The 18,475-nt window shown below is 41.1% G+C and overlaps 1 protein-coding gene across 1 annotated transcript in view; it reads left to right on the top strand.

The window, feature by feature from the left end:
- LOC132490843 (ceruloplasmin) overlaps positions 1-18,475 on the top strand; it is a 67,651-nt gene that overhangs the window by 41,081 nt on the left and 8,095 nt on the right. Inside the window, exons 10-18 of the mRNA XM_060099551.1 lie at positions 1,476-1,626; positions 3,549-3,761; positions 4,591-4,798; positions 6,540-6,679; positions 7,995-8,123; positions 10,631-10,737; positions 12,206-12,422; positions 12,847-12,986; positions 14,540-14,702. Coding sequence (XP_059955534.1) covers positions 1,476-1,626; positions 3,549-3,761; positions 4,591-4,798; positions 6,540-6,679; positions 7,995-8,123; positions 10,631-10,737; positions 12,206-12,422; positions 12,847-12,986; positions 14,540-14,702 — 1,468 coding nt within the window. The remainder of the gene's footprint in view (positions 1-1,475; positions 1,627-3,548; positions 3,762-4,590; positions 4,799-6,539; positions 6,680-7,994; positions 8,124-10,630; positions 10,738-12,205; positions 12,423-12,846; positions 12,987-14,539; positions 14,703-18,475) is intronic.

Genomic DNA, 18,475 nt, shown 5'->3' on the forward strand with positions numbered 1-18,475 from the left:
TATCATTGTTCTGAATTCTTTTTCTGGAAGGTTGCTTATCTCCACTTCATTTAGCTGTTTTTTCTTGTTTCTTCATCTGGTACATAGCCCTCTGCCTTTTCATCTTGTCTATCTTTCTGTGAGTGTGGTTTTTGTTCCACAGGCTGTAGGATTATAGTTCTTCTTGCTTCTGCTGTCTGCCCTCTGGTGGATGAGGCTATCTAAGAGGCTTGAGTAAGTTTCCCGATGGGAGGGACTGGTGGTGGGTAGAGCTGGCTGTTGCTCTGGTGGGCAGAGCTCAGTAAAACTTTAATCTGCTTTTCTGCTAATGGGTGGGGCTGGGTTCCCTCCCTGTTGGTTGTTAGGCCTGAGGCAACCCAACACTGGAGCCTACATGGACTCTTTGGCGGAGTTAATGGCAGACTCTGGGAGGGCTCATGCCAAGGAGTACTTCCCAGAACTTTTGCTGGCAGTGTTCTTGTCCTCACGGTGAGACCCAGTCACCCCCTGCCTCTGCAGGAGACCCTCCAACACTAGCAGGTAGGTCTGATTCAGTCTCCTATGGGGTCCACTGCTCCTTCTTCTGGGTCCTGATGCACACACTACTTTGTGTGTGCCCTCCAAGAGTGGAGTCTTTGTTTCCCCCAGTTCTGTCGAAGTCCTGTAATCAAATCCCGCTAGCATTCAAAGCCTGATTTTAGGCATTCCTCCTCCCTTTGCCAGACCCCCACGTTCGGAAGCCTGATGTGGGGCTCAGAACCTTCACTCCAGTGGGTGGACTTCTGTGGCATAATTGTTCTCCAGCTTGTGAGTCACCCACCCACCAGTTATGGGATTTGATTTTATTGTGATCGCGCCCCTCCTACCGTCTCACTGTGGCTTCTCCTTTATCTTTGGATGTGGGGTATCTTTTTTGGTGAGTTCCAGTGTCTTCCTGTCGACAATTGTTCAGCAGTTAGTTGTAATTCCAGTGCTCTTGCAAGAGGGAGTGAGAGCACGTCCTTCTACTCTACCATCTTGAACCAATCTGTGTGTGAATTCTTGTTCCAACTCACTTGCAGGCTATTTCTTCACTTAAGATGTATCTGCGTCTACGTGCTCTACTCTGCAGGAATTCTTTGAGCTTTCATGACTGTGAATAGCACCTTCCCTAATTTCTAGCACAAGCACAAAACCCCTGCCCCATTTTAACAATTTGGGGGTGGGTTCAAGTGAAATTGGCAGAGCTGGCAGAAAGGTAGGGAGAGGAGAGTCAGAACTTTTACGTGCAGAGAGAGGCTTAGATTATCGTGTTGAGCCAAAAATCTACTACGCAGATACCAGTCAAAACTCTGGTGGTCAATGGTATATTGTGAGCTCCATTTTCAAACAGGAATGGAAACTTCCGTTCTTGTCCTTCCTTTAGCATGTTTGTGCATAAATAGTATTGCATATATGGAAGTCTTTTTGCTTTACTTATTCTGTATTCACCTCATTGTTCTTGCTTTGATTTACAGAAGGATGTAGACAAGGAGTTCTATTTGTTTCCTACAGTGTTTGATGAGAATGAGAGTTTACTCCTGGATGATAATATTAAAATGTTTACAACAGCACCTGATCAGGTGGATAAGGAAAATGAAGACTTTCAGGAATCTAATAAGATGCACTGTAAGTACTGTATCATCCACCAATATCAAGTTATTTCAGTGCTGCATTTGTAATGCTTTAAATTAAACCAAAATATTAATAGCTTTGCCCATTGATTAATTTTCAATAAATGATTAAATACCATAGTGCTCTAAGGGTAATACTGTTGATTATTTAACATATAAGTCAATTGAATCTTCGTTTCACTTAATTCAAAATAATAAAACATACAATATATGCCAATTAGATGCGTGGTCCTTAAAATGTGGTCCCTGGGTCAGCCACCTTAGCATCACCCACGTACTTGTTAGGAATGCAAATTCTTGGGCTCCATCCCTGACCTACTGAATCAGAAACTTTGGGTGTGGGGCTAGAAATCTGTTTAACAAATCCTCCAGGTTGTTCTGATATATGCTTAAACTTGAGAGCTACTGGATTAGATGCTTTTCTCATCTATGGCTTAATAATGACAGGCTCCTTTTATGATCTCTGCTGTCAAGAACTTCAATGATTCTCATCCTTGACTACATGTAAGAATCCCCTAGGAGTTCTAACAAACTATTAAAACTATTTTTTAAATCCTCAGGACAACCTCCAGAGACCTTTATTTAATTGAAACAGCATCAGATTAACTCCTAGTGTAATTCTAAAATAGTTAGAGGGACTTCCCTGGTGGTCCAGTGGTTAAGACTCCGTGCTTTCACTGCAGAGGGCATGGGTTCAATCCCTGGCAGGGGAACTAAGATCTCGCATGCCAAGGGTGTTGCCAAAAATAAACAAATGGTTGACTTATATGGTATGTGAATTGTATTTCAATAAAGCTGTTAAAAATAAAATTAAAAAAAATAAAATACAGTTAGACTTTAGATATAGCGAGCTGATTGATCATAATGTCCACGCCACTAATGGACAACATATGAAAATCACTGTAACTAGAAGGAAAAAAGTAAAGTATTACAAACTGATGTTGTTTTTTAAATTGGATTGATAATAGTCGCACCACCCACAATCTTTAAAATACTTCTTTTGATTTTGCATTTTTGCATTTTGGAGGAGTCAAGAATATTATGTATTAAAAATAGCAGTGAGGGACTTCCCTGGTGGTGCAGTGGTTAAGAATCCAACTGCCAATGCAGGGGACATGGGTTTGAGGCCTGGTCCGGGAGGATCCCACATGCCACAGAGCAGCTAAGCCCGTGTGCCACAACTATTGAGCCTTTGCTCTAGAACCCGTGAGCCACAACTACTGAGCCCACGTGCCACAACTACTGAAGCCTGCGCGCCTACAGCCCATGCTCCACAGCAAGATAAGCCACTGCAATGAGAAGCCCACACACTGCAACAAAGAGTAGCCCCCATTCGTTGCAACTAGAGAAAGCCCATGCGCAGCAACGAAGACCCAACGCAACCCAAAATAAATAAATAAATAAACAAACAAACAAATAAATAAATAAAAGGATCTATCAAACTGGATGGTAAAGAGTTATATAAAAAAAAATAGTCGTGAGAGGAAACTTCCTGCATATACTCTTCCCTGTTATTCAAGATGAATCAGAGAATTTTCCATCTAGAGCAACAAACACATTCCCAGCCTACAGTGCCCTGGAAGAGCTGTTATTATCCACCCCTTTTGGTGCTCACAAATATGGCCCTTGAGAGAACTGAGAAGTGACTTGCTGGGAAGAACAGTGAGATTCCCAGGGCCCAGAACTTCAAGAACCCTGCATTCAGCTCTACGCCTTTCAGCCAAGGCCTGCCTGGAAGTGCTGGGCACAGCAAGGAGTTGCAGAGACACTCCTGACACATAAAGGGGGGGGCAGGCCTGAATATGGGTCTTTTAAAAATTAAATAAACCCAGTTGGCTCTGGAAAGTCTGGGAGGTTGTCATGAAGTAGGACGTAAGATTAAACCACTTTCAAAATATCATTTCCCAACCTTTACAGCCATGAATGGATTCATGTACGGGAATCAGCCTGGTCTCCATATGTGCCAAGGAGATTCAGTTGTGTGGTATCTATTCAGCGCTGGAAATGAGGTTGATGTACACGGGATATACTTTTCAGGAAACACTTATCTGTCAAGAGGAGAAAGGAGAGACACAGCAAACCTCTTCCCTCATACAAGTCTGAGGCTCTTCATGCAGCCTGACACTGAAGGTATATTGCTTTAAAGTCAAGACAAGTTTCTCTTGGATCAATGTGTATGGTTTCAGTTTAAAATTCAGTGTTGGATGATAAGCTCATCCCTTCCCCTAGCCTCCCAACTACTCTTCCTTCCCTTGGAAGATATGTCTGGGCTATTGTCAGCTAAGTATGTGCCAGAAAGGTCCATTTCCTGTTTGTTGGGGGGAGGGAAGGGAGTGACAATAGTGTACTGAGGTTTCTCCCATTTCAACCTAGTCAAATCCTCAAGATGGTCTCCTTTTCAGTGATGGGCCTTTAAAGATAGCTGGCAAATCAGACTAGAAAGGAATGACTCCCACAAAGGCTTTGCATCTAAACCTTTTGTCATGTCTCTGTACCCTAGATGTAGTGTTGGCTTATTAGTTGCCTACAATTGAATAAGCTATATCAGAACTCTAGCCATGCAAATTCAGAGACACTGACAGAACTGTCTCTGAATGAGTAAAACAAACTAAAACAAAAAAGAATTTTAACCAAAACATGAAAATATGCTAACTTGCCTCAGGCTTTATTTGGTTCATTAGATGCCACTAAAACGCAGGACATGTTCAGTGTCACCTTTCCTTTATTAGGCAAATATAAATACAACAGTGAGCAAAAGAGATATATCAAGTATCTGCTTTCATGGAGATGAAATTCTAATGCAGGGAGACAGACAAGAAGCAAGTATATTAATGTGTATATCAAGTGGTTATAACTACTATGAAGAAAAATAGGGAAGGGGAAGGGGCTGATGACTGATAGGGAAAGGTGAGTAGAAATACTCGGAGGAGGTGAACTGCCTTTTTATTTACCATTCCAGGGACTTTTGATGTTGAGTGCCTCACAACTGATCACTACACAGGTGGCATGAAACAAAAATACACTGTGAACCGGTGCAGTCAGCCATCTGAGGATTCATCCCTCTACCTGGGAGAAAGGACCTACTACATCGCAGCGGTGGAGGTGGAATGGGATTATTCCCCAAGTAGGAAATGGGAAAAGGAGCTGCATCATTTACAAGAACTAAAGTAATTCTCCAGATTCTGATTCCCAATTTTTTTTAGCTTTCTCTTTCAGAGAAGTAAGAATTATGCTAAATTAAAAACCAACGAACAGGGCTTCCCTGGTGGCGCAGTGGTTGAGAGTCCGCCTGCCGATGCAGCGGACGCGGGTTCGTGCCCCGGTCCGGGAGGATCCCACATGCCGCGGAGCGGCTGGGCCCGTGAGCCATGGCCGCTGAGCCTGCGCGTTCGGAGCCTGTGCTCCGTAACGGGAGAGGCCACAACAGTGAGAGGCCCGCGTACCGCAAAAAAAAAAAAAAAAAAAAAAAAAAAAACCAACGAACAGTTGCATTAAACAATAACAACAAAAACAACAACAAAATGCTTCCTAGGGACCCTCCTCATTCATTTCTGCTTCTCTCAATTTTCTCACAGGAAAATTTTCATTGATCTCATTTGATTCTTGGCAGTTACTCATCTTACTTTCTTTTCTATTAGACTCTCATCTCATACTCATGTGCCCTTGTCAGATTTTCAAACTAAAACCAAAATTAATGCCTACATTCAGAGCTAAATAATTTTCTTTACCAACTATTTGTTGCTTATCTTTAGTCCAGATATTTCATTATGAGTCTAGTAATCAGTTATTTCACGTTCTTAAAACTATTTATTATATATGGAAGAATATTTTAAATTCTTGAGGGCACTAGAGCAGATATGGTCTCTGCTCTCTAAGAACTTACAGGATAATATGCTTCAAAACCCACCAATAACATGTACGCTGTGGAAATGTAAAAGTGAGGTCAGTGAACAAATTTAACTAAAGGATGGTTATTGGAGTTTCAGAAACAATACATTTAGAGTAGCATCACTTGACACTTCCAGGTGTAGCTCTTTTATACTTTGCCAAGCACTATCCCCTCTACCATCTGCCATTATGCACTAACCCTTTGGTGATATGATTTGAGAGATCAGGGTGGGCTTGTGTTCAGATCTGGAGTGTACAACATGACTGGTAACCTACAGCAAGGCAGGTGGTTAGCTGGTCATTTTGACGGCCATGGTGAGTGTGATTTGTGGTGTAAGGGAGTATAAGTTTATTTTAATGATTGGGATAGAACTGTTAAAAGTATGCAGAGCCGTTAGGAGTCAATGAAAGCTTTAGATCAGGGAATGGCTGGATAAAAAGGCCATTTCTGTTCCTATAGACCAGAAACACTGCCGTAAGCAGAGAACACTTCATTGATGAAATCTGGACTCATAACATTTTAGAGCCATATAGAAAACTTAGAGACGACCTCATCGAATACCTCATTTTCTTTTTTTTTTTTTTTTTTTTTTTTTTTGCCACGCTGCGTGGTTTGCAGGATCTTAGTTCCCCAACCAGGGATTGAACCTGGGCCCTCACAGTGAAAGTGCAGAGTCCTAACCACTGGACTGCCAGGGAATCCCCTTGAATACCTCATTTTAGGGATGAAGAAACTAAGGCTCTGACAGGCAATGACTAGCTAGACATCATTTTAGCTAGTGACAAGAGTCAGGGCCAGGACTCCGATGACTCCACTCCTAGCTAGGTACACTTTCTACCACACCTGTCTACCGTTAAAGTCTTATTCTTTCTTGCTCAAATGGGACAATGATATTAAAAACTAGCATAGTTAAATAAATAAATATTTTAATTCAAAATTTAAAACTCAACTTCCACTTTCCTTAAGACAAATACTAACCTTAGTTGTGTGTGTGTGTGTGTGTGTGTGTGTGTTTTAAGTCTTCCAAATGCATTTTTAGATAAGGAAGAATTTTACATAGGCTCAAAGTACAAGAAAGTTGTGTATCAGCGATTCACTGACAGCACATTCCAAGTTCCTGAGGAGAGAAAACCTGAAGAAGAACACCTGGGAATTCTAGGTACTGCCCTAGCTCCAGTTCATCGGTTGTGGGTTGGTGATGTGGTAATCCATGCGGTGAGAGTCAGTCCATGTCTATGGGCTTCATTTTCTTGGTTCATTTATTAACATTATTCAAATAAAAATGAAAAACAAAATCTATTTAATAAAATGAGAAGCCTAGGGCTTCCCTGGTGGCGCAGTAGTTGAGAGTCCGCCTGCTGATGCAGGGGACACGGGTTCATGCCCCGGTCCGGGAAGATCCCACATGCCACGGAGCGGCTGGGCCCGTGAGCCATGGCCGCTGAGCCTGCGTGTCCGGAGCCTGTACTCCACAACGGGAGAGGCCACAACAGTGAGAGGCCCACGTACCGCAAAAAAAAAAAAAAAAAAAAAAAAAGAGAAGCCTATATTTTCTAAAAATACGGCATAAGAAAATATTACTTCTTTCTATCAGAAACAATGTAAATATCCCATGTACTAATGAAATTATATATATTTGTATTTATCAAATTGATGCCTTTATTTTTGATGAAATTGCTAGAAATTTCTTTCTACTGAAATTCTTAACCAAGTTCTCCCTGTTATTCTACTACTCCCCCCCCAAAACATCATAGCTATTTACTTTTAAAATTAAGATGTAAATGATCAACTTTAAGAAGAAGTATACATATAAAAAAGGGAATAAGGAAAAGGGAAACGTGTTGTGGTGCACAAGGCTGGGGAAAAGTTGACTTCAATTTTTCAGGAATCACTTTAAGACAGAATGTCTAAGAACTCCACCAACACTGGTCTTGGGAATTTTCTTTAAAATCATCAAGGGAAGGGGAAGCCACTCCCAAGCCCACTGTGTTCCTACACTAACAGAATTCCCTGGGGCTTTCTTATCCTCCGTCCCTGGAGTGAGTAAGACACCCAAGGGACAGTGGCATTGTTTTTGGGTCACAGAAATTTTCTCAGGCAGGAGACAAGCTAAAATTGGCTAGAGGGTAGGAATGGGTGGGGTAGCCCCACCCATCCTTTCAAAGGCGGTACTGTCCTTAATTCACAGGAAGGTCTAGAACTTTCAGGCCAAAACCTCCCCTAGGACTCTTGATGAGAGATGCACCCATAGTCTCCATCTTTAGAGACAGCCATAACTAGTGTTTTTATCCTGAATCCTCTGGGACCGGGTATCAATCCAAGAGTACTACAGCATGAAGCGAGGTAGCAGGAGGGACACGACAAAGACAACATCCTTAACGATAAAAAAGTTACCTGATCTTTGCTTTTATTACTGAGTTAGAGCTTCCAATCTGATAGGTGTATAAGCCAGTCTTCCTTTTCACTCTTGCCAGGTCCACAACTTCATGCAGATGTTGGAGACAAAGTTACTATTATCTTTAAAAACATGGCCACAAGGTCCTACTCAATACACGCCCATGGGGTGAAAACGGAGAGTTCTACAGTGACTCCAACCGCACCAGGTATTCACAGTGTGGGGAGGGGTACATTTTAATAGACGTTACAGCCTTTCCACAAACACCTGTTATCCACGTGAGTGCGTCTAGAGAGAGTGAAGAAGCAGGTGGTTGAGGGCACACACAGAGATGTGGCTGTGTGATATATGCCTACATGCACATACCAAAAAAAAAAAAATCCACAGAACTGTAAAGAACAAAATCTGATGGTACTGAACACCTACACATACTCAAGGTTGAGTCAGCAGAGATGATCTCCCCAGGTTCAGCTAGAACACATCCCAGACAGCATCTATCATGTGGCTGAAAGTTTCCATGCCTGTATCCAAAGACAGGGTCCTAAGGGCAGATGCTGCCACTTGGAATTTCACATCCCTCGAATCTAGCCCAATATCTGGCATGGACTAGGAACTCAGTAAATGTCTCTTTAAGAAAGTTGGCTTCTAGGAAAGGACCATTTCTCAGTAATTTAGCAGTTCTCAAAATATATCAAGTGAGAAAAAATAAATTACTCTAGAGAGTTGGTCTTGCCAGTATAGGGGAATAGAAATAAAAGGCCCTGCCTTCACGACCCTCACATTCTTCCAAGATAAACAGTAAATAAATATAGATATAATATCAAATTGTAGAAATTGCTATGAAAAAGATTAAGGCAGATGAGAGAAAGTAAGTAAAAGGGTGTTATTTTAGGTAGGGGGTTGGTCAGGAGGGCTTCTTTGAGGAGGTGCCACTGGTGAAGACACCTGAATGATGAGTAGTAATGAGCCTCAGGGAGTTGTAGAGGGAGAGCATTCTAGGTCCTGAGATGGAAGTGGACTTGGTGTGTCTGAGGAATGGCCAAAGGCCAGAGCAGAGCAAACAGGGGCAGAATGTGAGGAGATGAAATCTAGGCAGGTCAGGGAGCCGGATGCAGTAGGAGGGAGGGGGACATCAGAGGCCATGGTTACGACCTTACATTTCATTCTGAAATCCCATGGGAGGGTTTGAGCTGGAAAGTGATGATCCGATGCACACTTTTTAAAGCGGCAGTCCCCAGCCTTTTTGGCACCGGGGACCGGTTTCGTGGAAGACAATTTTTCCACGGACGGTAGGGCGGTGGAGGGGGACGGTTCAGGGGGTAATGTGAGCAGTGGGGAGCGCTGGGGAGCGGCAGATGAAGCTTCACTTGCTTGCTGTGCGTCCCGGTTCCTAACAGGCCACGGACAGGTACCCGCCCGCGGCCCGGGGCTTGGTGTGTGAAAAAGTGACGGTAGGGGACAAGGCCAGAAATCAAGGATCAGTTAGGGGACTATCGCAATAATCTGGGTAAAAAAATAGTAAGACTTGGACCAGGGTAGAAGCAGCTGAAGTGGTGAATTGTATTCTGGTTCCATTTTAAAGGTGGTGCTAAAAGGACCTGCTGAAGGGTTGGTTGTTAGGGAAGGAGTCAAGGACAAGCCCAGGGCTTGGGCATCAAACACTGATGGCAGAGCAGGTTGGGGCGGGGAATGGAGAAGAGACAAAAGGAGTTTAGATGAAGAGACGAAATGTTCAGGTGACGAATCTACTCTTTAAATTTTCAGTGAAACATTCTGTTTACAAAAAGGGTGAGGACACAGGGGCGGGTAAGATGGAGGACTTGAGGAAAAAGGAAAAAGTCTACCATATCCCGAGACCATCCCTCAAGTCCTGCTTGATTCCCTTGTAAAGGTCTGTCAAATTCTAGCTAATTAAACTCTGACAGCAGGAATATATAATGGTGAGGTCTGCATAAATAGGCAGTGAGTGGCCACGGCTGAAAGTCAAGGTCTTCTGAGTAGTTGTACAGGATGCCGTGAGGTGACTGGCAGCAAAGATCAGGCTGGAGAGAAGCCCAGGGCAAATGGAAGAAGGTAAAGACCTTAGAAAGATAGGAGGGTGGAGCTACTTGAAAGTGTGAAGGTCCAGGGTGTGGTCGTGTCCTGTATGTGACAGAGTTGTGACAGAACAGTGTACGGTATGACAGAATGGGGCGGACAAAAGAGGTCACCGACAGGTCAGTGACCCATGAGATCAAGCGGCCTAATGGTTCCTTGCCAGGAACTGTGAAATCACTGAGGATAATGGTGAAAAAGGAAACAAGGCAGGCGGTGTAACAATTTTCCTTTTTAATATTCCTTTCATCATTGAAGACAATGAAACTTCTGCCTGTTTTCTGAGAAGCAACAAATAGTAATGGATGGTCACAGGTCTGAGCATTGGGATGCCTGTGATCTAAGTTGTACTTTTGCTATTTATTAACTTTATAACTTAGAGCAAATATCTTGTGTGCTCCTGACTTTCATCATCTCTGAAATAATGCAGGTTATTATGTTTCCTTCTAGTAAAACTAAATTCTTGAAAACAACTTTGAGTACTGCTGCTTTTAAAAACTAATTACTTTGACATTTCCAGTTTCTGGGTCTTTGGTTATCAAGGCTTTGATAACAATTTGACATACATATATCAAATACATACCAAATATAACCAGATACATTAACACTTGATTAATTTAGGTGAAACTCGCACTTATATATGGAAAATCCCAGAAAGATCTGGAGCTGGAATAGATGATTCTCCTTGTATTCCATGGGCTTACTATTCAACTGTGGATCGGGTTAAGGTAAACTTTAAATCATTTGTGTTTTGTGCAAATTCCCAAAATAGACACACAGTTGAAGGAAGATGAGGTTAGAGTTTTCCTGTGGTCCAATTCTATGTTAAAATTATAGGAAAGTAAGCTGCTCTGAAATTCACTTTGGGTTTTTTGTTTTTTTGTTTTCTTTTTGGTTTGTTTAAGGATACAGTTATAAATGTATCAACTCTGTAACTGCTGATTATGGGTACCACAGGATTAAATATTAATATGGTATTCTATTTCCCTTTTGATATGAAAATACATACTAAAGAACTGAGGTACATGATTTCAGAGCTCTATTATCACATAATAAAAATGCTGATCTCAGCAGTAAATCACAGCACAGCTACAGCTGCTGTTTGATTAAATATTTCAAAGCCAAAAAAGCACTCAACAACTGTAAATCAGAACATGTACCAAGACTCTTTTGTAGAATTAAACCTCTAGTCCAAATCTCTCTCCTGAGTTTCAGACCTGTCTGTATACCTACCTATTGAACACTTCTACCAGCATGTCCCACAGGCACAGAAACTCAGCAAGTCTGCAGTGGAAACTGAGATCTCCCTCCACTTCCTCCTATATTCCCAGTTGTGATAAATAGCACAAGTACCAACCCTAGTCATTTGTTCAAGCTAGAACCCTGGATATAGAGTATCTAATTCTTACCCCTGGCTCACCCAGGCAATTCACCCACCTATACAGAACTCAGTCCATTCCTTCTATCTCCACAGATCAGGTGCTAGTAATTTGCCTCAACTACTGCAGTGGCCTCCTAGTCTCCAGTCTCTTCCCCATCCAAACCTTCCTTCACTCTACCACCAGGATCACTGGTCTAAAATGCATATACTGCCATTCCATGTTCAATTTTTCAATGACTACTTATGACCCACAGGACAAAATCTAAAATTCCAGAACATAATACAGCTCAAAGGCCATTCAAGATCTAATCTGCCATTACTGATGCCCAGCCAAACCAAAGTTCTTGTAGATTTAAGTCCACTGTGGTGTTCCCTGTGTTCACTGGCACTTTTTGTACCTCCATCGCAGCAAGTGGTTCATTTCTTCTATTCATCTACTTTCCCTAGTAGGAGGTAGGGTCTTTGTTTGATTCATCTCTGGATTTTTAGTGACTGGCATAGTGCCTGGCTTATGATTCCATAAGCAAACCAGCACTGTTCACTTGGGGTTCTTTTCAACTGCTGCTCATTAGCTGAGCCAATATTTGGCCTCTGCAACACATTTCTGTTACTTGAGTATCACCCACACAAATTCGACATTGTTCCAATTTAACTACTCCAAGTGGAAAGTTACTGACTTGACAGAACCACGTGGGGCAAAGTCTACTACCTGAATCAGTCTCTCCAAAGTTCCTAAGGTCATGGGGGATAAAGTCCCAGTTCTCTGAAATCCCGACCTATATCAAAAGGATGACTAAGTTTTTGCTTGTTTTCAGGATCTCTATAGTGGATTAATTGGCCCACTGATTGTTTGTCAGAAACATTACTTGCAAGTATCCAATCCCATAAAGAAACTGGAATTTTCCCTTCTGTTTCTTGTTTTTGATGAGAATGAATCTTGGTACTTAGATGACAACATCAAAACATACTCTGATCACCCTGAGAAAGTAGACAAAGCCAATGATGAATTCATAGAAAGCAATAAAATGCATGGTATGATACATTATTCTAAAACCTATTTTTTCCCTTTTCTTCTTTCAAATAAAATTACTTTGGAAACTATTCATTTGTTTTATTTTATAATAAACCACTTCTGCCACACTTTGCATGTGAGGCAGAATTCTGTTCAAAGGAAAAAGGGGACTATATTCAAAATCATCCATTAACTTCTCTCCCAGTTCCAAAGTCTCATTCCCTTTTAAATGCAAAATTAGGAATAAGGCTTTTGGTGCTAAGTGACTATAAAAGCAGTGTGATATTATTGACCTTAAAGTACCCATTTCCCCTATCTGTAGTGAAATAAGTTCTGTTCTCTCAAAAAGATCCCATATATTAACCTAATAAACCTATTTTCTGTGAAATAGCTGTCGGTTTAAAATATCCTGGAAGGTAATAAAAACTCATGTGTCTTCCCCAGCTATTAATGGAAGAATGTTTGGGAACTTACAAGGCCTCACAATGCATGTGGGAGATGAAGTCAACTGGTATCTGATGGGAATGGGCAATGAAATAGACTTGCACTCGGTACATTTCCATGGCCACAGCTTCCAATACCAGGTAAGGGCCAACCATGGTCATTATTCCTGCTCTATCTGAAAATGTTTTAAAGCAAATGAAGAAAATATTTCCTCAGAGAGACTTATGAAAAGTTTAAGGTTTCAAGAGACAACTAAATTCCCACTAGCTATCTATTTTACACATGGTATTGCATTTATGTCAAATATATATAGCACAGGGAGCTCAGCTCGGTGCTCTGTGATGACCTAGATGGGTGGGATGGGGGTGGGGGATGGGAGGGAGGTCCAAGAGGGAGGGGATACAGGTATACATATAGCTGATTCACTTCGTTGTAGAGCAGAAACTAACACAACATTGTAAAGCAATTATACTCCAATAAAAAAAAAAGAGAGAGACAACTAAATTATTTTCAGAGTGTGGCACACAGCAATTTCAATCGCCATTATGAAACTTTTTACACCTTGGGCTCTCCCTTAGATTTTGTTTTTACTGGATTTTCTTGGAGTTCTGCTCACATTTTTCCGGGCAAGGCCTTTGAATAGAATTGTCAGCAGAGAGGGTAGGAATGTTCACATAATGATGGATTAGAGAGTAGAGACAAGACTTTTTACAACCTTTGCCTCTTCTAAGTTCTGGATCTTAAATGGCCTGAAGTGAACAAGATTGGCAGTTTGGTGTCAAGCAACTGATTGGTCCCTAGATCTCAATCCTACTTTGACTTCTCACCCAGTGCTGATTTCAGCAGGAATCAATAACCCTTTTGGAAATGCTTTTGTCTTACCTTCACGTTAACACAGAAAATTCAGAAGCAACCACAAAGCACACTGCAGAACCATTTTATTATCGCTTTTTGGTTGACTTACTAGCAGGCTTTCAATTCCATCCCTGCCAAAATACCGCCCAAATACTCTGTCTAGTCAAGACTCTACCTGAACTGCCCCTGGTTTGGGCTTCTCCATTGGCCTCCTTTCCTGCTCCCTTCATTACCTACCAGCCTTAAAGTTTAACAGACAAGCTCATCTAGGGTAGGTTCGGCAAGAGTGAGATTTAAGACTTAAATGAGGCCACAGCTAAATTCCTTTGTGTAACTTAAGTGCTCTGATAAAAAGGCAAACCAGGGCTTCCCTGGTGGCGCAGTGGTTGAGAGTTCGCCTGCTGATGCAGGGGACGCGGGTTCGTGCCCCGGTCCGGGAGGATCCCACATGCCGCGGAGCGGCTGGGCCCGTGAGCCATGGCCGCTGAGCCTGCGCGTCTGGAGCCTGTGATCCACAACGGGAGAGGCCACAGCAGTGAGAGGCCCTCGTACCGCAAAAAAAAAAAAAAAAAAAAAAAGGCAAACCAGAGTCAGATGTTCCTGACTGATGAGTTCACTTTCATCACATCTTTCCTTCACACCCATTTAATAGCCCGCAGTGCGAAGGGTTTAGCAAAGACCACTACCTCATTGTTTGTATTAGACATAGCAATGTGCAGGGTCTCTCTCTTTCTTTTTTTAACAGATTTATCCGTTTTCTAATATCCCTGAGCTGGCCAATGAAAGATTATTTGAATGAACTCTCACATATAATAAACATTATATTTTTCTAATTAAGCACAGGGGCATTTATAGTTCTGATGTCTTTGACATTTTCCCTGGGACATACCAAACCTTAGAAATGTCTCCAAAAACACCTGGAATCTGGTTACTCCACTGCCATGTGACTGACCACATTCATGCTGGAATGGAAACTACTTACACTGTTCTACCAAATGAAGGTGAATATCCACTTAGTAATTCTAGAAGGTATATATCACAAATATAATTAAGATGTACTACTTTGCCTATATATCAATACTTCCCCCCAAATGAAGTTTTTTTGAATTTGCTGCCCTGATTTCTTCCTTCTCTACCTCCAAATAGGAATTTTTTTTACTGCTAAGTGGTGTGGGATACTGCTTATCTTCTGATAGCTGGTACTGATAACAGCACCAATAGTCTCTAAACTAATACAAATTGACACCAATTTGATGCAGTGTAATTAATATTCCTAAAACTGACATGTGTAAGAGAGTAGTTGTGACTTAACAAAAGACATTTAAAATTTAATTTCTTTCTTAATAGAAAACATTAACTTTTTTTCTAGGAAGTACCTAGTATGGGAAAAAGCATCCCCCCCGCAAAAAAAAACCCCATATAACTAATATAATTTCAAATAGTCAATCAGGCAGAACAGTGTCTTTCTGTGCTTCTGGGGGAGGGGAGGAATTACTGATTATTGTTTTGTCAGTGATTGTCTTAGGCCATTCGGGCTGCTGTAACAAAATACCATACTGGGTAGCTTATAAGTAACAGAAATTTATTTTCCTAGTTCTGGAGGCTGTTAACCTGAGGTCAGGGTGCCAACATGGTTGGGTTAGGGTCCTTTTCCAGGTTGCAGACTTATTATACCTTCACATGGCAGAAGGGACAAGCTAGTTCTCCAGGGGCCTCTTTTATAAGGGGACTAATCCCATTCACCAGGGCTCCACCCTCATGGCCCAATCACTTCCCAAAGGCCCCACCACCTAACACTATCACTTGGGCATCAGGCTTTCAACATATGAATTTTGGGGGCGCACAAACATTTAGACCATAGCAAAGATCCAGGAAAAAAAAAAACAGAATCTATTTTTAGATTCTAAAATCTTGCTGCTCCGTCCACCCCAGCAAGAACACTCCCTCCTATGCAGGCACATGCATATAGACACACATAATAAAAACACAGGAAAACAAGCAGCCCTTTTATTGATAAACACTAAAAACTAAAGAAATGAGTTATATAAAGAGTAAAATTCCTGCTACCAACAAGGGATTAATTTCTAAAATATACAAACAGCTCATATAGCTTCATATAAAAAAAAAATCAAAAAATGGGCAAAAGACCTAAATAGACATTTCTCCAAAGACATACAGATGGCCAATGGACACATGAAAAGATGCTCAGTATCACTTAGAGTCATGCAAATCAAAACTATAATGAGGTATCTCCTCACACCAGTCAGAATGGCCATCGTTAAAAAGTCTACAAATAAAAAATGCTGGAGATGGTGTGGATAAAAAGGAACTGTCCTACATTGTTGATGGGAATGTAAATTGGTGCAGTATGGAGGTTCCTTAAAAAACTAAAAATACAGTTACCATTATAATCCTACAATCCCACCCCTGGGTATATATCCAGAGAAAACTCTAACTTGAAAAGATACATGCACCCCAGTGTTCAAAATAGCACTATTTATCAATAGTCAAGACACAGAAGCAACCTAAATGTCCATCGACAAATGAATGGATAAAGAAGATATGGTGTGTGTGTGTATATATATATATACACATACACACACACATACATACATAAACACAATGGAATATTACTCAGCCATAAAAAAACCAAAATAATGCCATTTGCAGCAACATGGATGGACTACAGATTATCATATTAAGTGAAGTAAGTTAGACAAAGACAAATATCGTATGATATCACTTATATGTGGAATATAAAAAAATTATACAAATGAACCTACTTACAAAACAGAAATAGACTCACAGACATAGAAAACAAACTTATGGTTACCAAAGGAAATACTGGTGGTGGGGGACAGGGGCAGGAGATAAATTAGTAGTTTGGGATTAACATATACACACTACTATACATAAAATATGTAAACAACAAGGAGCTACTGTATAGCAGAGGGCACTATACTCTGTATCCTGTAATAACCTATAATGGAAAAGAATCTGAAAAAGAATACATATATATTTGAATCACTTTGCTGTACACCTGAAACTAACACAACATTGTAAATTAACTATACTTCACTTTTAAAAACTGAGGTTAGGGCTTCCCTGGTGGCGCAGTGGTTGAGAGTCTGCCTGCCGATGCAGGGGACACGGGTTCGTGCCCCGATCCCGGAAGATCCCATATGCCGCGGAGCGGCTGGGCCCGCGAGCCATGGCCGCGGAGCCTGTGCGTCCGGAGCCTGTGCTCCGTAACGGGAGGGGCCACAGCAGTGAGAGGCCCGCGTACACCAAAAACAAAACAAAACAAAAAAAACTGAGGTTAAAAAAAAAAAGTAAAATTCCTGCTTTTTGGTCGCAGGCTTTGGTGTTTCCTGAGTCTTCTGAGTTCAGAACTGTTGGAATTGGCAATGGCAAATCCAATGAGGGGAAATGATGTAGAGAAAACAACTCGTGTTTCCTCCTCACACTGGCATAAAAGGGAACATATAAATGGAAGAAAATACAGAAGTAAATATATTTCAAAACCTAAAAATCACTGAAAGATTACTTGTCAGTGCAAATGAAGTTTTAATTTCTGTTCCTGGGTCTTACACAAAGACCTTGTAACATGAAAAACTATTTCCACTAAAACTTTTTATTACAAAGTGTGGTACTGAAAGCACCAGAACACCAAAGACTCAGACAAACATATAAACCACTGGGTCTAATGCCAGTAACTGCTGAACAAGGTGAAAAGTCAAACATGACAAAGAAAACCTTAAGTAGAGCTTAAAGAACATTAGCACACATGTAAACCACACAAAAGGATGGTCCTGCTCAGATTGATAATCAAAAGTGAAGGAATACCAAGGAAGGCATTCTGGAAATTCATGTGTGCAAATGCCTGACAGGTAGAGGATGCTGCTACAGGCTAAGCCTACACACAAAGACCATGAGAAAATTCCTCCTGTAGGATAAGCCTGGGAGGAGATAAGGGAAATGACTCTTTCCTTGGTTAAGAAAGGGGAGACTGTTTTAAAAGTCCTACTAAAAACTGTAGAACAAATAGCAATGTGAAGTCAAAACACATGTTGGAGAAAAATATTAAAGAGAAATTTGACTTTTACAAAGAGAAAAGGTATTGCATGGAACTGAAAGAAGCAGTAATGAACAAAAAAGATAGTTTGAACTATTCACAGAAAAATGGGGAGCCACATTTATCAGTCTGAATTATCTTTAAATGAAAGTTTGATAAAGCTTTGACCAAGTTTACCTTAATTCTAAATCTGAGAAGAATTTCAGCCTACCATGACAGAGACAAGGGAGAAATTAAGTTATAGTGACAGGGAGACAATTTTCTCCACAAAGAAAAAAATCACTAGAAAAGAATTGCGGATATCCTGTCATGCTTAATGTAACGTGTTATTTCTACCAGAGGAAGCATAATAAAGACCTCCTCTGACAAATATAAAAGGTACTTTTTTTAGACTGACACTTCCATGACAGTCAGATAACCTCTTGGAGCTGTCTGAGGGGAAAAGCTTACTTAGCTTTAAGTTCCTTATAGGCAGGGAGTGTATACTCTGTACTTTTAGTAGGTACACAAATCCAATCCAATACCCTGCTTGGTACATATCTAACTACATATTAACTCAATAAAAAGGAATTTTTAAAACTTTTTTGGACACGTCAGACTTATAGAAAAGTTGCTAGAGCAGTATCAAAAGAATTCCTGTATACCCTTTACCCAGATTCCCCAAATGTTAACATTTTGCACAGCATCATGTACTTTCTC

The sequence above is a fragment of the Mesoplodon densirostris genome, chromosome 5 (genome assembly GCF_025265405.1).
Source record: "Mesoplodon densirostris isolate mMesDen1 chromosome 5, mMesDen1 primary haplotype, whole genome shotgun sequence".
In the NCBI taxonomy this organism is placed as follows: Eukaryota; Metazoa; Chordata; class Mammalia; order Artiodactyla; family Ziphiidae; genus Mesoplodon; species Mesoplodon densirostris.